Source organism: Equus przewalskii, chromosome 14 (assembly GCF_037783145.1).
Source record: "Equus przewalskii isolate Varuska chromosome 14, EquPr2, whole genome shotgun sequence".
Classification (NCBI taxonomy): Eukaryota; Metazoa; Chordata; class Mammalia; order Perissodactyla; family Equidae; genus Equus; species Equus przewalskii.
In genome coordinates, this window is record NC_091844.1 from 28,044,001 (window position 1) to 28,066,144 (window position 22,144).

A 22,144-nucleotide genomic window follows, 5' to 3' on the forward strand; every position below is an offset into this window, starting at 1 on the left:
GCGATGTCACATGTTCAATATGACATCAGAGTGCAGGCCATGACATCACCTCGAACATGCCGGCAGGCACCCTGGGGTACTGAAGGGGCCACGTGGGCCCTCATGGCCTCGGTTCCCCTGACCGGACCCGCCCCCAGCCTGGCCGGAGTTGGGCTGTTTATACTCCGCAGACCCGGGGCCGTGGGGGAAGGGCTAGGGGCTGGGGACTGGAAGGCTGCCCGGAGCCCGGAGCCGAGTCGCGGCCTCCAGCCGCCGCAGGGGCCGCTGCCCGGGCCGGTTCGCGGCCCGGTGGCCTCTTGCGTGTCCAGGTTCCTGACCGCAGCTGCCGGGCCTCCAACCCGCGGGAAAAGAAAGCTTCATTGAGCACGCCGGGAGGGTCGGGGCGGGGGGCGCGGGGGGAGGTGGAGCGCGGCGGCCAGCTCCACCGGGGAGGGGAGGACCAAGAGGAGAAGAGGAGGGAACTGGCCAGGGAGCAATCAAGGGAGAAGGCGGAATGTGGGAGGGCTCAAGGGGACGTGGGAGGGACGAAAAGAGAGGGAGGAGGGGGGGGGGGTCCAGCCTCCCCTGGCCGAGCACTTTTTTTTGGAAGTCCTAGGACTGATCTCCAGGACCGGCATTCTTCTCCCAGCCCCTAGGGCCCCGCTCAGCCAAAGGTAGGGGGAGTCGCGCTGCCGGCAGGAGGAAGGGGAGTTGCGGATGGAGAGGATGGTGGAGGGACCAGGGAAAAAGAGTGATGTAGGATGGAGTCGAGGGAAAGCCAACCAGCTGAGGGTTTTATTATTGTCAAGAGAGAGGTACAAGAAGAGTGGAGAGAGGAAGCAATATTTGGGGAGTGGGGGTGCTGTAGAGTGTTCCAAATAGCGCAGCCAGGAGGACCATCAGGCTTGGGGCTCCTCTGTGAGGCCCTACCTCTGGGCCCCTGAGTCACAATGTCTCCAGAACAAAGCTGTCCTGTTGGGTTGTTTGTCTGAGTTGGGGGAAGCATGTTGGGAGTAGGGGGGACAGCCTCGCTGTAAAGAGGCTGTTCTCAGCCCCAGACAGAGGGAAGGCCTTGGCTGAGGAGCCGATTGGAGCCCTGGCCTCCGGTTGCCCGGTGACAGCGATGGCAGTGTTGGCGGGAGGCTTGGACAACTCCCCACTCCCCCCCAGCTTGGACAACTCCCCACTCCCCCCCAGCTTGAGGCCTGGCCCTCCTGGGCCCCTTGACCCTCCAGGGCATGTGAGAGCCTGTGTGCTGGGTAGAGTGTGCAGTGGGTTCCAAATGCATTCTGATCCCTGCCCTCTCTGCCTTGGAATCTGCCCAGATAGGACTCTGGGCTTGGCTCCCATTCAGGGGATGGGAGATCCAAGGGTCTCCTAAGACTCCCTTGCCTGCCTTTCTCCACAATCAGTAGCTATCTATCCCTGTCTGACTAGCTTAATGGGGTCATCTGGGTCCCTCCCACCTCTGCTCCTTAGCTCCTGTCCGCCCCTGTCCTCCTCACCTGTTGCCTGTCTCTCTCCGTTTCTCCCCAGTTCTGTTTGCCTGGCTCTCTCCCAATCACCTTCTATCCATCTTCAACATTGTCTCTCTCTCCACTGTCTCTTTCTCTTTGGTCCTCTTTCAGTCCCACAGTTTCCCTTCCTCTTACATCCTCTCTGTCTGGGTCTTCCTCTCTGTGTGTCTCTTGCTCAGTATCTCTTTATCTTGACCCTTCTCTGACTCTTGCTCTCTAATCACTGTCTTTTGATCTCTGGGTCTCTTAAATCAGTGAGTGGGGGTAATGGAGGTGATGACGGCAGAACCAGGGAAAGACACTAGGAAGTATAACAACTAATAGTGAGAGTTTCACTCTTTACAAAACAGAGGGAGAGCCTCTCTCTCTATCTCTGTCTCTGTCTGTCTGTCTCTCTCTCCATCCACCCCAGCTGGGTCTCAGTCTGCGCCTCTTTGTGTTTCTGATGTATTTAATGTTAACGTATTTAATGTGTCACTGTCTCTCTCAGTCCCTGGGTCCCTCTCTTTCTCTCGCACTATGTCTCTATCTCTGGGCTTACTTAGTGTCTCTTTTCCTCTCATGACCTCTCTCTCTCAGACCCGGGCCTGGCTCAGTCTCAGTTTCTCTCTCCCTCTCTCTCTCTGGAGCACCCAGACCTTCCCTGCCATGCAACCTGTCAGTGTCTGGCAGTGGAGCCTGTGGGGGCTGTTGCTGTGCCTGCTGTGCAGCTCGTGCCTGGGATCTCCGTCCCCATCCACGGCCCCTGAGAAGAGGGCTGAAAGCCAGGGGCTGAGGTTCCGGCTGGCCGGCTTCCCCAGGAAGCCCTTCGAGGGCCGTGTGGAGATAGAGCGAGCTGGGGAATGGGGCACCATCTGCGATGACGACTTCACGCTGCAGGCTGCCCACGTCCTCTGCCGGGAGCTGGGCTTCACAGAGGCCACAGGTTGGACCCACAGTGCCAAATATGGTCCTGGAACAGGTGAGCAATGCTCCAGGCACAGCCTAGGTATTGCCTAGATTCCTAAGTATAGGAAGAGGGAACACCAGGATGGCACAGCCATAGATACACAAGACACCAAGAACAGCCAGTGTCAAGTAAACCCATGAGTGACAAACCAACCAACATAGTCACCTCTCAGAGCTGTGCACCCTTAGGCTGGTCAGTGCCTTCTGTGAGCCTCAGATGCCTCATGTGCAAAATGACTAAATGATCTCTAAGGTCCTTTCTGCTGTAAAAGTATGATTCTACAAAGCCACGTGCAAGGACAGCCCTGATGCAGGGGAGCCCTTTATGGTTAAACTATAGCTGGTTGATTTCATGGGAAGCTGAGAGCAGGTAAATGATGTCTGGATGTCCCAAAGCCAGAAGGGATCACATACTGCAGCTGACAAAATCAGATTATTGGCCAGAGCTGAAACCAACAAGCTGGAACTGACTAAGGGCAAGTATAAACTCTAGGACAGGTATGGATGTGAGTAGTAGGGGTTTAGGAGCAACTCTAACTGAGACCTGGGGGTGCTTGCACCATCTGAGCCCACAAAGGGATTGATGGACAGAAGATGGTGCAGTCTGTAATTGATTCCCCAATTCCCACTGGCTAGACCAATTCTGGAATAAAGTGGCGCTTGTAGATGCCGTATTTTAAGAGAGAGAGTAGAAAACGGAAATACTTTCAGAGAAAAGCTGCCCGGAGGTGAAAGATTAGAAGCCAAGTTTCAAGGAGGACTAGCTGAAGGAACAAGGATGTTTGGCATGAAAAAAACAGCTTTGGATAGCAATTACATGATGGTTGTCTTCAAATATGAGGACAGTCCTTTGGCTGAGGGATTTTTCTGGATGGCATCAAAGGACTGAATTAGACCTGGTGGGAGAAAATCATAAAGAGTCACAAGGACTTTGTGATGGTTCCAATGGCCTAGGGAGGCAAAAGGTAGGTCTCCCAGCAGCAGCTGGGTAGGTCCTGTCAGGATATGCATGAGGGGTCCCTGCACATTGTCTGGGACAGACAACCTTTGAGGGTCCACCCAATTCTGAGAGGAAGTCAGTGCTATTCATTTCAGTATGGTCTAGGCAAGAGAAGGACAAGGGGTAACGTGGCAGCACAGACAGGGCGGGCACATGGGAGAATGTGAGGCTGAGGTGAAAGGATCTTAGATTTCCAAGTCTCACAAATGGCTCACACTCCTAAGCCCCCATGCACTAGCTGTGTGGTCTTAGGCAAGCTACTTCTCTGAACCCCAATTTCTTTATATAAAATGCTGATAATACCTCCTCGCAGCTCTAAGAATGATCATGTATGGACATACTATGGCAGAGTGCCTAACACACAGTAGGTACTTGATTAATTGTAGCTATCATTGAATGGGGAAGCACTGATCAGAACTTCACTGTTGACTCTCCTTTTATTTTTTTAATGCTTTTTGGTGAGGAAGATTGGCCCTGAGCTAACATCTGTTGCCAATCTTCCTCTTTTTTTTCTCTCTCCCCAAAGCCCCAGTACCTAGTTGTATATCCTAGTTGTAAGTCCTTTTAGTTCTTCTATGTGGGACACCACCACAGCATGGCTTGATGAGTGGTGTGTAGGTCTGCACCGAGGGTCTGAACCAGTGAACCCCAGGCCACCAAAGCAGAGCTTATGAGCTTAACCACTAGGCCACTGGGCCAGCCCCCAGTGTTGACTCCTGATTTTTTAGTATCCCCATGATTCATGAGTATCCCCAGATCACCACTAACCCTCCATCAATGCTATGCCCCCTTTCCTATTCCCTTCCAGGGTCCCCTGTCTCTTCCCCACCCATTATCTTACCACAAAAAAATGGGATCATCATGGCCAGGTGCAAAGCCTCGATGCTCACTCTCCCCAACATCCCCATCATTCCTCCCATCCTACCTCCCCAAGCTGCTCTGTCCCCTCATCTCCCCCTCCACAGGCCGCATCTGGCTGGACAACCTGAGCTGCAGTGGGACTGAAAAGAGTGTGACTGAATGTGCCTCACGGGGCTGGGGGAACAGTGACTGTACCCACGATGAGGATGCCGGGGTCATCTGCAAGGACCAGCGCCTCCCCGGCTTCTCGGATTTCAATGTCATCGAGGTCTGCAGTTCACACACACACACACACCCCCCACCCAGGATGGCCAGACAAAGAAGGCTGTAGGGTGGCTATATGTAGTTAGAGGAGATAACTAGAAGGTGGGGGACCTCATATGCTTCATGGGATAATTTGGGTTGATGGGAGGCTGGCGGGGAGGGGCAGGGGGAGACAGGAGGAATGATAGAGCTCCTAGACACTGTAAAGTCCAGGTTTGTTTTAGCAAGTTACTAAACCTGGCATGAGCCTCTCCAACTCATCCCTGGTCCCCAGGGCATCCTGCCCTCAGATGTTTCTGCTGTCCTGGAACATCTCCCTTCTTCCTTAGTCACCTCCTTCCATGCCGCTTCCTCTGTGAAGTTCCCCTTCATGCTCCAGGCAGGGTTAGGTGCTCCTTCCTCAGCACCCTAAAGCGTTTCTCAGAGCACAGCACGGCCTTCCACGCTCCGGGCTGCCGCAGACTCCGCACGCGCCCACACCGCAGTCCGCACCCCGCAGACGGCAGGCAGGCCCCTCAGCCCTGCCTCGCCCCATCTCGCCATCGGGCTGGCAGCAAGCACACTCGATCAGGGGTCCTCCAGGGTGGCAGGGCACATGACAGGTGCTACTGGAATTCCTTCCTCTGCTTGTGGTCCTTCCCCAGGTAGAGCACAACCTGCAAGTGGAGGAGGTGCGACTCCGAGCAGCCGTCGGGCGGGGCAGGCGGCCGCTGCCCGTGACTGAGGGACTGGTGGAAGTCCGGCTTCCCGACGGCTGGTCGCAAGTGTGCGACAAAGGCTGGAGCGCCCACAACAGCCACGTGGTCTGCGGGATGCTAGGCTTCCCTAGCGAAAAGAGGGTCAACACGGCCTTCTACAGGTGAAGGGATGCGGGCGCCGGGCGGGCAGGCGGAGCGGCCTGGGCTGAGGGCTGCTGGGTCAGGAATGCTGTTGAGAGGGTCTGGGCGCTGGGAGCCCGGGGCTCGGGAATGCGGGGAAGGATGGAGGCCCTGCGAAGCCAGAGAGGTGAGAAATCTCGTGGGACCGTGAAGGGCCCCCAAGGCGGGTCTGCAGTGGGACCCGTGAAGCTCCGGCCCTCCCATGTCCGGAGCCGGGGCGGAGCGAGCGGCCGCGGGTCGCGGGCCCGGGCCCTGACGCCATCGGCCGGCACGCAGCGACTCCGCGCCAGGGGCGCGCGCCGGTCTCGCGAGGCCACGCCCAGTACCCGGCGGTCCCGCGGGCGGTGACGGGTAAGGTCAGGCGCCGGCTCGGCCCGGGAACCCGCGGGTCGGAGCCTGGAGAGCGCGAGGCCGCGCCCTGCGGAGGCGGCGCCCGGAGGCTGAGACGGCGACAGGCCCGGGGCGCCCGCGGGGCTGTGTCCCCCCGCCGGAGGACCAATCCCTGAGGGTCGGAGGGCGCCGGGAGAGGCCGGGCCTGCCCTCGGTCCAGGCCGCCTAGGGGGCGCGTCTGTGAGTGCGCTAGCCTGGGCCTCCCAGGCACGTGTTCCAGAATATCCTTAGACCGAGGCGCCAGGCATCTCCCTCTGCCCTGGAGCCCTGGTGCACGCCAGCTTCGAAAGTAACGACTCATTGGTGAACAGCTCTGTGCCCACAGCGTCTCGCTTCCCTGGAGCATCCAATTTGGTCATTTTGAGAAATTTAGAAATCTTTACAGTGTCTAATCTATTTTGCAGGCTAAAAATGCTTACTTCTTTTCAGCTCTTCCTTACATCAGTTTTGCAGCGAGACCTCTTGGCATCTAGGTGACCTCCCACTGGGCATGGGATTTCACAGAGGGTCTGATCAGGGCATTGCTGAACTTTGATTAAAGTGTGCTTAGATTTTGTGTTGCCTTCTGTTCAGGCAGCATCCCACTGCTCATATTGGACTTGTAATCACCTAAAACCAATTCAAGTCTTCCCTTATCCTCAATATTGACGGAGCGGCCTGTTTGAACCCAGATCTGTGTTGAGTTGACCCTATTAAATTAGTTTGATACATCATTTAAAAACCATTAAAAAGCCATGATGATCCATGAGGTTATCCTGCCATTATTTTCCATTTATCATCCCTCACAGACTCCTCTGGTGGATAGACATTATAGCCATGCCTTCTGGCTTCATCAGAGTGACTGTTAAAATTGTTGAAATGTTAAAAACCAAAGTTTAACTCTTCTTACAAAACTTTCTTCCAGATTTACATCATTAGTTGTGAAATTTTTTTTTAACCAATTAGAAACAAACTAAACACTCAATGACATAGCCAACATTTCACCATCTTGTCTGTAACGAAATCATGGAGGATTTTGTTAATCTTTGCTAAAATCCAGATATACTGTGTTCACAGTTATTTCCCAGTCTTCCAATTTAGTAATCTCATCAAAAAAGGAAATCATGGTAGTTTGAGCTAATTTTTACTGAAATCCTTTAGGTTTCTAAGAATCACCATATTTTTTTCCTCAGTGTTCACAAACTTTCCATCTAATAACTTATTCTAGAATATTATCTGTAGATTGAGGAATCCTTTTTCACTTGTTGAAAGTCAATACATTATCCAACCTCCAGTCTTTTCCATACTTGCTCAGATTTTCCTTGCCTTGGCTCTGAGACACATCTGAAAGTTCTCTCAGCCCCAAGGAATATGCTTTTTCAGGTCTAGAGACTCAAACTGTTTTAAAATAGCTATGTGCTGTACTCCTTTACTGTTACCTATCTGGGGGCTTTTTTCTTTCTCTGTGCTTGTTCTTTATCTTCCCTAATCCAAACACCAGGTTCTGAAAGATTAATACTATTTAAATAGCAGGCATTTCAAGTGAAGAGAATAGGTGTAGAGATTATTCAGTCAGTATTTATTCACTGAGTGCTTGCTGTGTGTTAGGGAATGCTGTAGACACTAGAGATTCAACAGTGAACAAAGCGGACAAAAATCATTGATCTCATGGACTAAGGAAGAATCAGAAACTATAAGTAAGTAAAATGACAAAAAGTAAGGATGGCAAAGAGTGTAATAGATAAAAATTAAGCAGGGAAGGGGTTATGATGTGGGAGTGGGATTGCGGTTTCAAATATGCAGTTTCTTTGAGAAGGTGTCATTTGAGAAAAGATTTGAAGGAGATGAGGGCACCAGCTATGCAGAAATCTAGAAGAGCATTTCCAGGAAAAGGAATCATAAATGAAAAAATCCTGGGGGAGTGTGTGTGTGGCGGGGGAGGGGAGAAGGCATTCTTGTCATGCTCCAGGAGACCACTGGGGCTCCAGCTGAATGAACAAGGGAGAAAATGATAGGAGATGTGATGTGGGAGGCGACAGGGAAGAATGGGGAGCAGATCATGCAGGGCCCTCTGGGAGACTTTGGCTTTCGCTCTGTGTGAGATAAGGTTTTGAGCAAAGGTGTGACATCTGATTTCCATTTTTTAAGTATTATTTTGGATGCTTTGTTAAGAATAGACTGTAAGGGATGCAATAGAATGAAGGAGGCAGAACGACTAGTTAGGAGGTTATTGTTTCCTGAAAGCCAAGTAAAGAAAGTGAGAGGTGGTGGTGACCAGTGAAAGTGGTGGGAAATGATTAACTTCTGTATATAACTGCAGGTAGAGCCACAGGATTTGCTGATGGATTCAGTGTGCTGTGTGAGGAGAGGAATTAAGGATCATTCCAAGGTTTTTGGCCTGAGCTAAGTATGGAGTTGGTCTCATTTGATAAGGAAGACAGTGGGTGGAGCATGTTTTGTGGGAGGATGGAGGGGATGGTGTGTATTAGGAACTTGCTTTTGGACCTGTTAAATTTGGGGTTCTTTAAGACATTGAAATGGTGATGTTGTATAGGCAATTGGGTACATGACTCTTGAGTTCAGTTGAATAAAAGTACTTAAAGTCCTGTAACTGAACAGCAGCACCAAGGGAGTGAGTGTAAATGGGAAGAAAAAGAGGCCCAAGGACTGAACCTTGGGGAGCTTAAACATTATGAGGTCAGGAGATAAGGCAAAATGCAAACAATGAGGTGAGGTAGAAAGAAAACCAGGTGAGAGTGGTGGACTGGAAGCCAAGTAAAGTCCTTCCAGGAGAGAGATCAACTGAGTTAGTCCTGCTGATGGGTCTAGAAACAGGAGAACTGAGAAACAAACACTGGAGTTAGCAACATGGAAGTCATTGTTGACCCCCACAGGGGATGAATAGGATATGTTTTGAAAAACAGTTGACTAGAGTAGAAGGTTTATACTGAGAAATAGAAAGATGTGAATGGATAAAGTAATGCCAGAAAATGAAACACTTTTAATGCCAGGTTGGAGACTTTGACCTTTATCTTATGGAAAAATCAAAAATAAAAGTATTTATATGGGACAGTGATAAAATAAGGCCAGAATTTTTTAAAGTTTGACTAATAGTAGTGAATTGGAAGAGGAAGTTCTAGATGCAGTAAGACTAGTTAGGAATTTGTTAGAAAAATGAAGCTGATTAGGAGGGTGACAGCAAAGAGGGAGGGGAATGAACAGATGTAAGATGACTGATACAATATAGAAAATAGGAGATACCTAGAATGCTTCTGAAGCTGTTCGAGAGAAGGATGGTGCCATCAGGCATCTCTGGACTTCAAGTTAATGGGCCGTCCTTGGGAGTTTGAGACCCAGGAATTGTCCCTAGGTATGTACAACCTAAAGTAATTTTCAGAGATCAGGAATATTTGTGTACATATTGGTATCTCTTACTGAGTCGAGGGTGTGAAGGCTGGAGAAGGAGATCCACTAAGCACAGAGGTCATTCTTAGTGGGGAAGGAGATTACAGGAGTCCTGGGAGATTCTGTGATGGGAATATGATATAGATCTTCTTTCACAGGTCAAGAGCATTCTCATAGGTAATTCAATTATACAGGATAGGCAAGATAGTTATAAATAACTCTACCTTCCATAGAGAAAGAAGATACATCCTCTAGCTTTTAGAGGAAGTCAGTGAGATTTAGGGAATGGGGGCCAGCCCTGGTGGCCTAGTGGTTAAGTTTGGCGTGCTCCACTTTGGTAGCCCATATTTCGTTCCCAGAAGTAGACTTATACCACTTGTCTGTCAGTGGCCATGCTATGTTGGTGGCTCACAAACAAAAAGAGGAAGATTGACAGCAGATGTTAGCTCAAGGTGTATCTTCCTCAGCAAAAAAACAAAGATTTAGGGAAGGAGAAAATCAGAATGCGATGTATTTATCATTTTTAAACTTGGTCTAGTCATTCTGCCCTAGAACATGTGAAAGTTGTAGCACTGTAGAAGAGGGAAAGAATGTACAGATAATTGAACCATTTACTGCCCCTTTTCAGGCAAAGAAATTGAGGTTCTAAGAGCTTTAAGTGCTGTTTAAGAAGTCACTCTTCTAGTTCACTTCAGTTTGACAGATATTTATTGAACTCCTACTATTTGCCAAGCATCGTGCAAGGTGCTAAGAACACAGAGGTGATGAGAGAGGTAATTCGGCACTAGATCATAGAAGACCTTACAGGCTATATTAAGGATTTGAGTCTATGATAAAAGTAATGGGAACTACTGAAGTGTTTTAATGCGGTGTGAGAGGACATGATCAGGTTTGTGGCTCCAAAAGATCACTTTGACTGCGTTTCTGAGAATGTTTTGAAGAAGAGCAAGAGTGGGTGGATTGGAGAGAGATTTAGGAAGTAATACTGACAGGACTGGGTTATGGATTGACTTTGGGAGCCAAAGAAGAGAGAAGTATCAAGGTTGACTCATAAGTTTCTGGAGGGGATTTTGCTGAAAAAATTATTAGTTTATTTTTTGGACCTGCATTATATTTTAGATAACTTTAAGATATCCAAGTAGAAATATCAAGAAGGCAATGGAATATACAAGGTTAGGTGTGAATGAGAACATATAAAGAGAGAATATGGAGTAAGAAGAGAAGAATGCCTCAGACAGAGTGCCAGACATTTAAATGACTAGGTAGAGGAGGAGCCTGCAAAGAAGACCAAGCAAGAGCAGCCAGAATTAGGAATCAGACCAGGCTAGTACTGTTAGGAGAGCCAAGGAGGGAGAGAGAACAGCAGTGTCTGATGCTACCAAGAGGTCAGTAAGATGGAGACTAGAAAATGTCTACTGGATTTATCATTGCCGTGTGATGGGTGGGGAAAACCAGAAAAGACTGGGTTAAGGCATGAGTGGGTAAAGGAGATATAGGGATAGTGAGTGTTGACAACTCTTGAAAAAGTTTTCTGGGAAAAGGAGGTGAGATGTGGGGTGGAGGGTGTGTGTGTGCGTGTGTATGAGAGAGAGAGAGAGAGAGAGAGAGAGAGAGATTTGAACATATTTAAAAGGATTCAATCGAGAAGAAGAAGCTGTGTGCAACCTCTCAATTGAGAAGGAAAGAAAGGACCATAAAGGATGGAATTCAGAATCATTTAGGAGGAGTGGCCTGAGAGAAGGGAGAGTTGGAATGAGAAGAGGATGTGCAGATGTAGGTAGGTTTTTATGTTTGATGGTTGAAGGAACAAATGATGGGGAAAACAAGCACATTTGTGAATGAAGAAATGTAAATCAAGACAAGTATCAGGTCCTTAATATAACCTATATCGCACCTTATATGTAATTATAAATGCCATATAATATAGAATATGATGTAAAAACCTAAAATCCTTAAATAACTTAGAGAAGAGATACTTATACATTACTAGGTAATACTACATTTTTCTGAGTACTACTCTGGAGATCAAGATGATCTCTCTGGGTTACTGGTGAAAGAAAGTGCCAAGTATATTTCATTTTACACATGTTTAAGAAAAAGACATTTGAAGAAAAGGTTTCACACTATACTTACATGATGAAAGGTTCTAAATTCTTTGTAATGTCTCAGGAAAGGGACCTGAGTGTTATTGTAGACTCTTTGCTAGGAATGTTGGATGTTTTCGCAAAAAGACCAACTAAGTACATTCTCAGGAAGAAGCCCGGGCAGGAAATACCAAGCCGCTTCAGCTCAGCTTAAAATCCATAGATTAAGATCCAAGTGCATCTCCACACAGTATACTACATCCAAACATGACTCCTCCAGAGAAACAGAAGAGCGGGAACATGTACAAAGAAAGGATAACTAAGATGATAGGTAATTCCATGAACTTATAAGAACAGATAGACAGGGCCTGCATTCATCTATACATAGTTGGGCAGGACAAAGAGGGGACAAAATAAAGTCTTTGAAAGCAAAGGGAGACTGAGAGGAGAAACTAACCTAGGTTCCAGACATTAGACTCGAGGCAACCTCTTGAAGAATAAAATAGGTCAAATATGTAGACCAATTAAAAAGAAATCAGGGTTTAGAACTTAGTTCCCTGGACTTTTGGGAGATGAGCTCAGTTTGTGAATGACTAACACATATGGGATTTAACTTGGGCAGGAAGGGTGCTGTCATCCTGAGCAGCCTGGCCTCATGCGCCTCAGTCAAACCAAGTTAACCTCCTTGGATATCCAGCCTTGGTCCTTGTCCACTGGCCTCAGGCCTGGAAATGCCAGAAGCCAGGGAGCATCCAAGAAAAAAAGACACAGTCAACCTCCTTAGGCATGACCAGGCCAGTTCTCTCTTCTCGCTTGCTCAGTCCAGCAATCCTAACAATCCTAACACCCTTCTACTTACACCCTTCCCCTTAGCCCTCCTCTCGGGTTTAGATCAGCCCTAATATTGACCCAAAAGTCCTTATTCCCCATCTGCCTTAGCCTAATTTCTGTAAGTCCTGGTATAGGGGCTCTATCCTTCCTGAGTCCATGTACTTCACTGCAGCCTACCCGCCTGGTCAGTGCTTATGAGGCCACGCAGCTGTAAAGGGTAGAGCCTTGGGAGTATCTGATGTTATAACAACCTGCCATCAGGAACCCTTTTTTCTGTTGGAAAATAAAGCTGGCCCCTGATCCCAGCTGCACCAGCCTTTCCCCCTTGGTTCTAGACTGATCCTGACTCTGCTATTGTCTTATCCTCACAGAAAGTTGAGGAAGCGAGCGGCCAAAGCCTCGGCCCGACGCCCCAAGCCCCTTGGAAGGTAATGGGGCAAGCGCCCCGGGACCTCCTGGTCGCCCCTGTGGCTTCAGGAGGTGGATGGATGGAAGACAGCCTATCCATGTCCATCCCAGAACCCAAGCTGATGAATTAGGCATGTGACTGGAAAAGGGCCATTCCAGGGGGAAGGGGTGGGGAGGCAGGCATGGGGAGGGGCAAGCTTAGGGAGCACTGGACGAAATAATGTAGGAATGGCTGAGGAGAATCCTCCTCATCCTCATACTTCCCCCAAATAGCCTGGACTCCAGCCTCAGCCACCTGCATGCTTCCCCGCCTCCCGCCACCCTTCACCTCCCTTAATTCGCCCACATCCCTCTTCTCTCTCCTCCCTTTTCCTCTCCTCTTATCTCCTCTCCCCTCACCCACCTGGATTGACATAACCAGATTGCTCCTCACTGTCGCTGAATCCAGAGAGCAGCATGAGTTCCTAAAACACAGTTCCGTGGTGTGCGGCAGTCAGTGTATGTGGAAAATCTGGCCACCTTCACCTTATCCCTTCCCACGGTCTGCGTACAGGCTCCTTCCCAGAAACAGGAAAAAATGGCCCTCTACCTTTCCTGGGCCCGGTCCCTAACCGCTACCTCCACTAACTTCTTTCTTCTTTTTTCAGACCAATCACCAAGCTTAAATTCAAACCCAAACCCCAAGTGGGCAGGGGGCCAGTCAAGAGGTAAATAAAGTTCAGGCTGGGTGGAGAGGAGAGGGAGCACCGAGGGACGAGTCGGGGACTCAGGCTGTGGTCAGGCAGCAGCCCAAGAGAGGCCTCCACCAAGAGGTGGGGGAGCGGCCGCAGCTGTTACAAACCGTTTTTCAGATGAGTCACTGAATCGACAAGTAGGGCTCGCCCTTATGTTGGTCTTGGGGAATTATGCCGTCACAGGATTTCTGAAAATCTCAGTGGAAGTTCATCCCCTGACTACCCTTGTTCCACAGGCTGATTTTTCCCCCAGTGGATTCTAGTAGATATTCTAGCACTTTTGTCCTTCAGACCCCATGCTTGCCTCTCCCCGAATAAGTTAAGTTTGCCTAAGGGATCAGGGTTCCCATCCTACCTTTCTTTGATTAATTTTTAAAAATAAGTGCTACTAGCTTGGAGGTGAGACTCAGAGTCCCCTCTGGAATCTTTACGGGGGATGGGGTCAGATTGACAGTCCCTGCATTTCTGGCCAAGTTGACACAGTTAGGCTCCCTGTTCCCTAATTTTCCACCTGGCTTCCTTCAGAACCAAGGGGAATGGAAAGCTTCCAATCCCAGTGATTACATCCCACTAGGCTTTCAAAGGCCAAGGCAATTTGCACATGAAAAGTCTCCCTGATAACTTCTTCAGCAGTGGCTGAGGTGCTGAGAATTCATCCCTTTCTATTGTCCCCTCCTCTCTTCAGCTTGTTCCGGGATCACCCAGCAGTCCCCCAGTATCCCTCATTGCCCAGCTCCTCCCTCTGGTGGCTTCAAAGGAGCTCGGAATTTGGGGGGATTCTTGTAGTGCCTTCTAGCTTAGGGTCATCTTTGCCCAACATGGCCATACTCTGGCCTTCCCTGACCCCCACATTAAAGTACACACTGCCATTTTTATTTTGTTAGTTGTGGGAAAATGGGAGGAGGGAGTTGAGAATAGAGATGTCTTTTTCCTGTGATAGCCTCTTTGACTTTCATTTTCAGCCAGACAGGACTTTGGAAGAGTATCTGATCTCTTTGAGCTTCAGAATCCACTTATCCTGAGCTTTCAAAGGTATTCTGCAAAGTCTCCAGGCTTCCTTTGTCTGTTGTGTTTATAAACTTTTCCTCCTCTCAGTGTTTCGTAGCCAATGGCTTCAAGTCGTCGTATTTCTTCCTTCCTCGACATCAAGTGATGGGGCACATTACCGCAATAATTCACTGCCACACCAGCCTCACAGGCCCCCTCCACCAGTTCCAGGCCTTCTCTGGTTCCTTCCTCTCTGGACTCAAACCAAATCTTCTGGGAAGAATTTACTTCTCTCGTCACATGCCTCACTGCAATCTCTCATTCCCTTGGTGTGGATAAACAAGTCCCCTTGTTCTCTCAAGCATCTCTCTGCGGCGTTTCCAAGTTTCAACATCTCTAGTTTAGTCCCATTTTCCCGCTCAGGTAACTATGGAACATTCTTTCTCTTACATTTAACTTGCAGAAGCATGGACTACCTCACCGAAGACTCAGAGCTCGGCTCAGGTCTAGAGACTTCTTTACCACTCTATTGTTCATGTTCACCCTCCTTCTCTGGTTGGTGGTTTCTCTAACTTTTGTCTGTCTTGCATTTATACTTCATTCCTACATATGCTAGCCCCAGTCTTTCCTGTGTCCACCATCTGGTTGTTCTTACCATAACTGCCCTGCATATTCTGGCCTGCAGAGCCTCTGGCCTGGAAGCCTCTCTGGCCTCTGAGAAGCCATTTAGACTCAAGACTTACCCACTCCTTTGCATCCTGACTCATTCAGTTATTTTAGTGAGAGCATAATAGCAAGATCTGCTCACTCTGACTGTTGAGGCTTCCTGTTTGTGTCAGCCACTCCCTCCTGCCCATCTCTTCCAGCGCGGCAGTTCTGGCTTCCCATTCTCTTTGCACAGCAGCCTCAGCCTGTGCCTCCATTAGGACCAGCAGCCTGAAACCACTTGGAACAAAGTTTCTGTCAGGCAGGGCAAGACTAGCCGTCCTTCCCTATAGGGTTCTTCTGCGACAGAAGGTCCCCAAGGACCCTCCAGTCTGGGGAACCGAGGCTCTTTCAGCCTGGAAACTCACCGTTCCCTTTGTCTCTTTGGAAGGAAACGAAGCAGAGAAGAGGGGAAGAAGAAGGGATAAAGTGGTTGTGAAAGGTTGGGGGATGGTGGAGGCATAGAGTGGGAGGAGGGTTGTGGGCAAAGAGGCAGGAGCATTGTTTTACCCTACTGCACCCCACTCCTGTCCCCCCAGGCTGCTGGCCCAGCGGCAGCAACACTCCTTTGGTCTGCATGGGGTGGCGTGCATGGGCACGGAGGCCCACCTCTCCCTCTGCTCCTTGGAGTTCTATCGTGCCAATGATACCGCCAGGTGCCCTGGGGGGGCCCCTGCGGTGGTGAGCTGTGTGCCAGGCCCTCTCTACGCAGCATCCAGTGGCCAGAAGAAGCAACAACAACCGAAGCCTCAGGGGGAGGTGTGTGAGACAGTGACTATGACCTTCCCCACCCCAGGTGGAGAACCCCCTAGCCTGGCCACCCCCTTGACTAAGCACAGCCCTGACCTACGAGGACATAGAGGAACCTTCCAGGGGGTGGGCCACAGACCTGAGACCACTTCCTCCCTCCACCAGAATCTCATTCATCTCCCAATTCTATTTAGCCCTCTCTGGGCTGATGTTTCCATTCACTGCTGTTGGATATGTCTCCCTCCTCTATAGGCCCGAGTGCGTCTAAAGGGTGGGTCCCACCCTGGAGAGGGCCGGGTGGAAGTCCTGAAGGCTGGCACATGGGGCACAGTCTGTGATCGCAAGTGGGACCTGCTGGCAGCCAGCGTGGTGTGTCGGGAACTGGGCTTCGGAAGTGCTCGAGAGGCTCTGAGTGGTGCCCGCATGGGGCAGGGTGAGGGGGATGGAGGTGGGAGGGAGAGGGAAGGAGGAGGTACACATTCCTGGGAGGTACATTCCTTGGGAAGAAGGAGACCCCTGGGGAGACAATGAAGGTGCAGTTACAACTTTCTAATCTTTGGCTTCTGATCCTAGGCATGGGTGCCATACACTTGAGTGAAGTTCGATGCTCTGGACAGGAACCCTCTCTCTGGAAGTGCCCCCACAAGAACATCACAGCTGAGGACTGTTCCCATAGCCAAGACGCTGGAGTCCGATGCAACCTGCCATACACTGGGGTAGACACCAAGGTCAGTCTGCTTTCCACCTTCGTTCAGGTATCTCTCATCCTATCCAGTCCTGGTCATGATCTGCAGTCTTATGGCCCCACTGCCCCAGGCCCATGCCATCCTGCAACTCCCGCCTGATGCCACCACTTGCTAGCCCTTTATGTACCTCTGAATCACCCTTCAGCCACATGCCTGCTACAGACTTCCACTACCCCTCCCCAAAAGCTTCCCCAGTGCTTCCATTCTGTGTCACTACAGATCCGACTCAGTGGGGGCCGCAGCCGACATGAGGGGCGAGTCGAAGTACAAATAGGGGGACCTGGTCCCCTTCGCTGGGGCCTCATCTGTGGGGATGACTGGGGGACACTGGAGGCCATGGTGGCCTGTAGGCAACTTGGACTGGGCTATGCCAACCATGGCCTGCAGGTGAGTGGGAAGGAGAGGGGAAGCTATGATGTTGCCTCCAAAGCCTGGGATCGGGCAGAGGACTATGGAAATGAGTCACCTGACCCAGAAGGCTGGATGGAGGGGCCTCACAGAAATGCCTACATATGTCCCCAGGAGACCTGGTACTGGGACTCAGGGAATGTAACAGAAGTGGTGATGAGTGGAGTGCGCTGCACAGGGACTGAGCTGTCCCTGGACCAGTGTGCTCATCACAGCACCCACATTGCCTGCAAGAGGACAGGAACCCACTTCACTGCTGGAGTCATCTGCTCTGAGAGTAAGTGATGCGTAGGGTGACGCAAGCCAGGGCCACCCACTTTGAAGGGAAAGAGAGAGCTGTAATCTGGAGGGGTACTCCTTCCCTGTGGGGAACCAGCCTCACACAATCTACAGGGGATAGAAGCACCCCATCTGTCCTTACCCCTCAGCAGTGACTTCTAACCCTCTCCTTCTTTCCTCGGTGCAGCTGCATCTGATCTGCTGCTGCACTCAGCACTGGTGCAAGAGACAGCCTACATCGAAGACCGGCCCCTGCACATGTTGTACTGTGCTGCGGAAGAGAACTGCCTGGCCCGCTCGGCCCGCTCAGCCAATTGGCCTTACGGCCACCGGCGTCTGCTCCGATTCTCCTCCCAGATCCACAACCTGGGACGAGCTGACTTCAGACCCAAGGCTGGGCGCCACTCTTGGGTGTGGCACGAGTGTCATGGGTGAGAGGGTAAAGTAGAAAGGCAAGGCCACTGGGGATGGGGCAAGCCTGCAAGGGCAGGGAAGGAAACAGGTTCCCTTGTCGCTTGTCTCCACAGGCATTACCACAGTATGGACATCTTCACTCACTATGACATCCTGACCCCCAATGGCACCAAGGTGGCTGAGGGCCACAAAGCTAGTTTCTGTCTAGAAGACACCGAGTGTCAGGAAGGTGAGTTGGAGCCTAGAATGGACTACAGTATCTCCATCCTACGCTGGCCTCATACTGACATATGCCAATCCCTTCAGATGTCTCCAAGAGGTATGAGTGTGCCAACTTTGGAGAGCAGGGCATCACTGTGGGTTGCTGGGATCTCTACCGGCATGACATCGACTGTCAGTGGATCGACATTACAGATGTGAAGCCAGGAAACTACATCCTGCAGGTGCCTGGGGTCTGAGATTTCCAGCTGGCAAGTGGGAGGAGTGTTTATTAAAGAGACTTTGGATCTGAGGACTGCAGCAGGTTAAGTTGCCTTTCTCCCACTCACAGGTGGTCATCAACCCCAATTTTGAAGTAGCAGAGAGTGACTTCACCAACAATGCAATGAAATGTAACTGCAAATATGATGGACATCGCATCTGGGTGCACAACTGCCACATTGGTATTTGGTGGGAAGAGCAGCCCAGAAAGACTCAGGGATGGGAGGGAAAGGCCTTCATTCACTTCTCCCTATGTGGTTTCCAAGTCTTCCCACCCACCTCTCAGTCTCCCAGCCACTCCATTTCTACCCACCCTTCCCCACAATCGGTCTGTTTTCCTGCCCAAACCACCCGTTCACCTTACAGGTGATGCCTTGAGTGAAGAAGCCAACAGGAAGTTTGAGCGCTACCCTGGCCAGACCAGCAACCAGATCATCTAAGGTGCTGCCACCCTCCTCTGCAAACCACCACTGGCCCCTCGTGGCAGGGGTGTGAGGCTGCCATTACCTCAGGAGCTTACCAAGGAACCCCTGACATCAGCAGGCCCACATACTCATCCAGCGTGCGCTGTGGATGTAGAACTGTCAAGCAGAAGTTATCGCCCTCCTTCCTAGGCCAGCTGTCTGATCTGTGGCCAAGCATGGGGAATCTTTGCTCCCAGCTCCAGCACCAAGCTGAGCACGCCACCAAGAGCAGCACCTGATTAACTGCCCAGAACAACAGATGGCAGTGGCTCGTTTTCTCAAATAGGGAGCTCAGGATGGTCAGCTCCAGTATCGCCCCTCAGTGCAGGGGGATAGCTTTACCTCTAGCCTTTTTGTGGGTGAAAAGACCAACGCCCCCTCTCCCCTCATTTTTTACTATAACATGTTGCTAGGTATAATTTTATTTTATATAAAAAGTGTTTTTGTGATTCCTCAGAGCCCAGGGATTGGTGCTGGTGGTTGAAGGGACCTGCCCCCGCCACTGCTTCATTTACTTCTCTGTCCAGGTGCTGTCAGAGCCTATCCCAGGACAGCAAGGTGGAAATCAGCGCAGGAGACTCAGACTCTTGCAGATCCATTCATTCTGTGACTTCAGGGGTCACATATAAGGTCAATGTTTCTGGTCCCCGCCGGATCCGCACTGCCAGCTGGGATTGGGTTCGAACAGCTTCATAAATATCTTCAGCATTTTGTACCAGCTGCTCCCCAATGGCCAAGATCACATCACCTGGTCGTAGACCAGCCCTATGTTGAAAGACGAAGACAGACAGAAAGGAAGGAGTAGCCAGCCCAGTTCAAAGGCACATGCACACCTCACCCATCCCCACCTCTCAGTACAGTGTGTCCCTCACCGGTGTGCAGGGGAGTCCAGGATGACTTTATGGATGAGCACGCCATGCTGAACATCAGGAAAGCTTGGTTCTCGAAGCTGTAGCTCAGCAAGAATGCTGAAAGGACACAGATTACCTGGTTAATCAGACCGAGGCACTCTCCTCATCTTGGATTCACCTCAAATCTCTCATCAACACACTGACAGCTGTATGGACAGGGCATGCACTAGGTACCCTAGACAAAGGCAATTCACTTTCTGCTTCTGGCAGTTAGGAAGTGGGACATGTATATAAAAGGTAATCAATTCCAAATGACACACAATGTTAAATCAATAGCAGTAAGGTCATCCTAAAATCCTAAGAGAAGCTTTAAGGAGAGAGTAAAACTTAAGCTGCCCCTAGAAGGATGGGTCTGATATTTAACTATAAAAACAAGAACAACATAAATAAAAACATGGGAGTAGGAAATAAGGTTGGCTGTAACAAAGTATATGCACGTGGGAAGGTAGAATTGGAGACAAATGGGAAATGGCTCCTAAACACAGGTTAATGGAGTAACGGGATGAAATCAATCTGGTGCAGGTGTGCAAATTGGAGGGGGTGAGAAAGTCATGATGACGAGAGAGGACAGCTCTTCTGATAGCTCCACATGTGAGGCACCTCAGATAAGGAGAAAATTGATAGAGTAGAACAAAGCTCTACAGAACTGCCAAGTTGCCCACAACTGAGTACACTGGTGGTCCTACAGGTCACTACTGAAGCTCATACCTGGGAGTCAGGGTCAGCATCATCACCCCAATGTAGCGGCGCTGGGACCCACTGATTCCAAGAGAAGAATCTGTGATAGAGGGACAAATGAGCCCCACCCGGCTATATCCTTCCTTCCCCTCCCTCTCCTAATAAACCCTTCTCCAGCCAGGCCCAATGAATGCCCCTCCCCCTAAGCCAGACTCACTCTTCTTTTCTCCACGATGCAGAAACTCTCGTAGGCGATCAGAAGGGATGGCAAAGGAGATTCCAGCTGTGACCTTCATGGTATTCACCCCAATCACTTCCCCATCCTGCAGGGGACAGAGCCCACTATTCCCTAACCCCGACAAATAGGAGGAGATGGGGATACCTGAAGAGTATCAGGGAGCGATGGGGAGTTGGGGAGATCTGATTGGATTCTGGGAGACTGCTCAGAATCTTGACCAAACATCGTTGAATTAGGGAAAACCCACCCCTTCCACACTGACCTGGAGCAGGGATTCTTGGAAAGAAGGATGTCCCACTCACCAGGTTAACCAGGGGACCTCCAGAGTTTCCAAACTGCATGACAAGGAGAATATATGGAAGAGATTCAGGGACTCTATGCCTGGGGGCATAACCATAACCAGGATGTAGGCAATTTCTCCAAAGTCTCTCCCAGTCCATAAATGAGTAGCCACATTTTTGCACCCCAACCTCTGTATATCAGCTCATCCACCATCTATCACGGTTGGTGCCTACACCACAAATCCTCTCCCTGCTCCCCCAACCCAGTTTGTCATTTCTCTCATATCAGGACGCACATCAATAGCTGCATCGGTCTGGATGTATTCCACATTGGTTTGGGGGAGGCCCAGGTCTCTGGCTGGACGCTGAGCCGAGCTGACAATGCCAGATGTGATTGTGTTCTGCAGTGCAAAGGGACTTCCCATGGCAACAACAAACTCCCCTTGCCGGACATCAGCTGAGCGTCCCAGGGGCAGTGTGGGGAGAGGCTCCTAAGGGAGAATGGGTACAAGAAAGCTGTCATCTGGCGATATGAGCAAATTCACAGCCCCAAACAGACTGGGCCCGGCCAGACGCCCACCTTAGTCTGAATCCTCAGCGTGGCAATGTCTGCTACGGGATCCACAGCTGTGACCACAGCCTCATACGTGTCGCCGCTAGGCAGCCTCACACGGACTCGGCGCCGATCAGCCACCACATGGGCGTTGGTAACGATGAGCCCGTCGGCAGCCACCACGAATCCTGAGCCATTCGAGATAGGGACTTCGCGGCCGGAGAAAGGGTGCCTGGGATGGGGGGAAAGCACGGATGTGGGGGGGCTCAAACCCCTCCTGCTCCCCCCGCCCTCTAGCCTGCGGCTTCCGTGCCTCCTGGTCTACCCCACCGTTACCGGCCCAAGATCTCGATATAAACCACGGCAGGTGCCGTCTTCTCCACCACGTCTGCGATGAAGTTGTACTGGCTCCGGGGAGAGGTGGGCGGCGAGCCGAGGACCGAGGCGAGGACGGCCGGAGGACCCCGACCCCCGCCCCACAACAACAACAGGACTGCCCCCCCGGCGCCCAGCGCCACCGCCAGCCACACGCGAGGACGGGTTCCAGGGGTCCCTGAGTCCTCCCGCGTCCGGGGATCTGGGTTCCCCCCAGTCAGCTGTGCTCGGGAATCCGAAGTCCCCGATGTCAGACATGTCCGTTGTTCAGGGACCCCCCCAGACAACCGGGCCTGGAGACTGGGGGTCCCATGAGTCACTCGGGCCCGAGGGTCAGAAGTTCCTGACGTCAGCAGGGCCCGGAGGTCAGGGGTCAACAGGGGTCCCTTCCCCCAGCGAACCCCCCCCAAAGCCCGCCATCCCCGTAGGCTCCAGCCTGCACCCTGCCCCGCCCTCAGTGCAGCCATCAGCTCCGCCTCAGCTGCTTCCTCGCCCGCCCTACACAGAGGCGGCGCCCTGGACGCGAGCTGGCGGACAGCGGGACGCGGGGCACGCCGGTACCTGAAGTCCTCCAGAAGTGCACGCCAGAACCCAGGA

The 22,144-nt window shown here is 51.0% G+C and overlaps 2 protein-coding genes across 10 annotated transcripts; one reads left to right on the forward strand and one right to left on the reverse strand.

The window, feature by feature from the left end:
- The first annotated feature begins 358 nt into the window (after positions 1–358).
- On the forward strand, positions 359–18,969 carry LOXL3 (lysyl oxidase like 3). Of its 7 annotated transcripts, XM_070572274.1 has the most exons (16): positions 534–653; positions 2,126–2,457; positions 4,410–4,573; positions 5,214–5,428; positions 12,508–12,564; positions 13,192–13,251; positions 15,510–15,729; positions 15,973–16,153; positions 16,294–16,448; positions 16,686–16,853; positions 16,989–17,151; positions 17,341–17,584; positions 17,681–17,796; positions 17,874–18,010; positions 18,118–18,229; positions 18,414–18,969. In XM_070572274.1, exons 2-16 carry the CDS (start codon positions 2,145–2,147, stop codon positions 18,485–18,487), a joined length of 2,379 nt encoding a protein of 792 aa, XP_070428375.1. In that variant the 5' UTR covers positions 534–653; positions 2,126–2,144; the 3' UTR covers positions 18,488–18,969. The 7 variants fall into 7 exon arrangements, with proteins under 7 accessions (XP_070428376.1, XP_070428375.1, XP_070428379.1 ...); XM_070572272.1 differs by lacking the exon at positions 534–653 and having other exon boundaries at positions 1,892–2,457; XM_070572275.1 differs by lacking the exons at positions 12,508–12,564; positions 13,192–13,251 and having other exon boundaries at positions 359–653.
- On the reverse strand, positions 18,916–22,092 carry HTRA2 (HtrA serine peptidase 2). Of its 3 annotated transcripts, none has more exons than XM_008530316.2 (8): positions 21,509–22,092; positions 21,200–21,404; positions 20,916–21,110; positions 20,641–20,673; positions 20,318–20,423; positions 20,131–20,200; positions 19,384–19,479; positions 18,916–19,276 (listed from the first exon to the last, which is right to left on the reverse strand). In XM_008530316.2, exons 1-8 carry the CDS (start codon positions 22,012–22,014, stop codon positions 19,111–19,113), a joined length of 1,377 nt encoding a protein of 458 aa, XP_008528538.1. In that variant the 5' UTR covers positions 22,015–22,092; the 3' UTR covers positions 18,916–19,110. The 3 variants fall into 3 exon arrangements, with proteins under 3 accessions (XP_008528538.1, XP_008528539.1, XP_008528537.1); XM_008530317.2 differs by having other exon boundaries at positions 20,318–20,390; positions 21,509–22,014; XM_008530315.2 differs by having other exon boundaries at positions 20,318–20,449; positions 20,601–20,673; positions 21,509–22,014.
- Positions 22,093–22,144: the final 52 nt, after the last annotated feature.

What these genes read in the sequence shown, in the direction of transcription:
- HTRA2 (XM_008530315.2), bottom strand. Translation starts at nt 22,014, where the DNA reads ATGGCTGCACTGAGGGCGGGGCAGGGTGCAGGCTGGAGCCTACGGGGA. An exon ending in TATATCGAGATCTTGGGCCG is followed by an intron (nt 21,405 to 21,508) that starts GTAACGGTGGGG and finishes CCCCCATCCCAG; the next exon opens with GCACCCTTTCTCCGGCCGCG. An exon ending in CTGGACTCCCCTGCACACCG is followed by an intron (nt 19,277 to 19,383) that starts GTGAGGGACACA and finishes CTTTCAACATAG; the next exon opens with GGCTGGTCTACGACCAGGTG.
- LOXL3 (XM_070572272.1), top strand. Translation starts at nt 2,016, where the DNA reads ATGTCTCTATCTCTGGGCTTACTTAGTGTCTCTTTTCCTCTCATGACC. An exon ending in CGGATTTCAATGTCATCGAG is followed by an intron (nt 4,574 to 5,213) that starts GTCTGCAGTTCA and finishes GTCCTTCCCCAG; the next exon opens with GTAGAGCACAACCTGCAAGT. An exon ending in ATGCCAACCATGGCCTGCAG is followed by an intron (nt 16,854 to 16,988) that starts GTGAGTGGGAAG and finishes ATATGTCCCCAG; the next exon opens with GAGACCTGGTACTGGGACTC.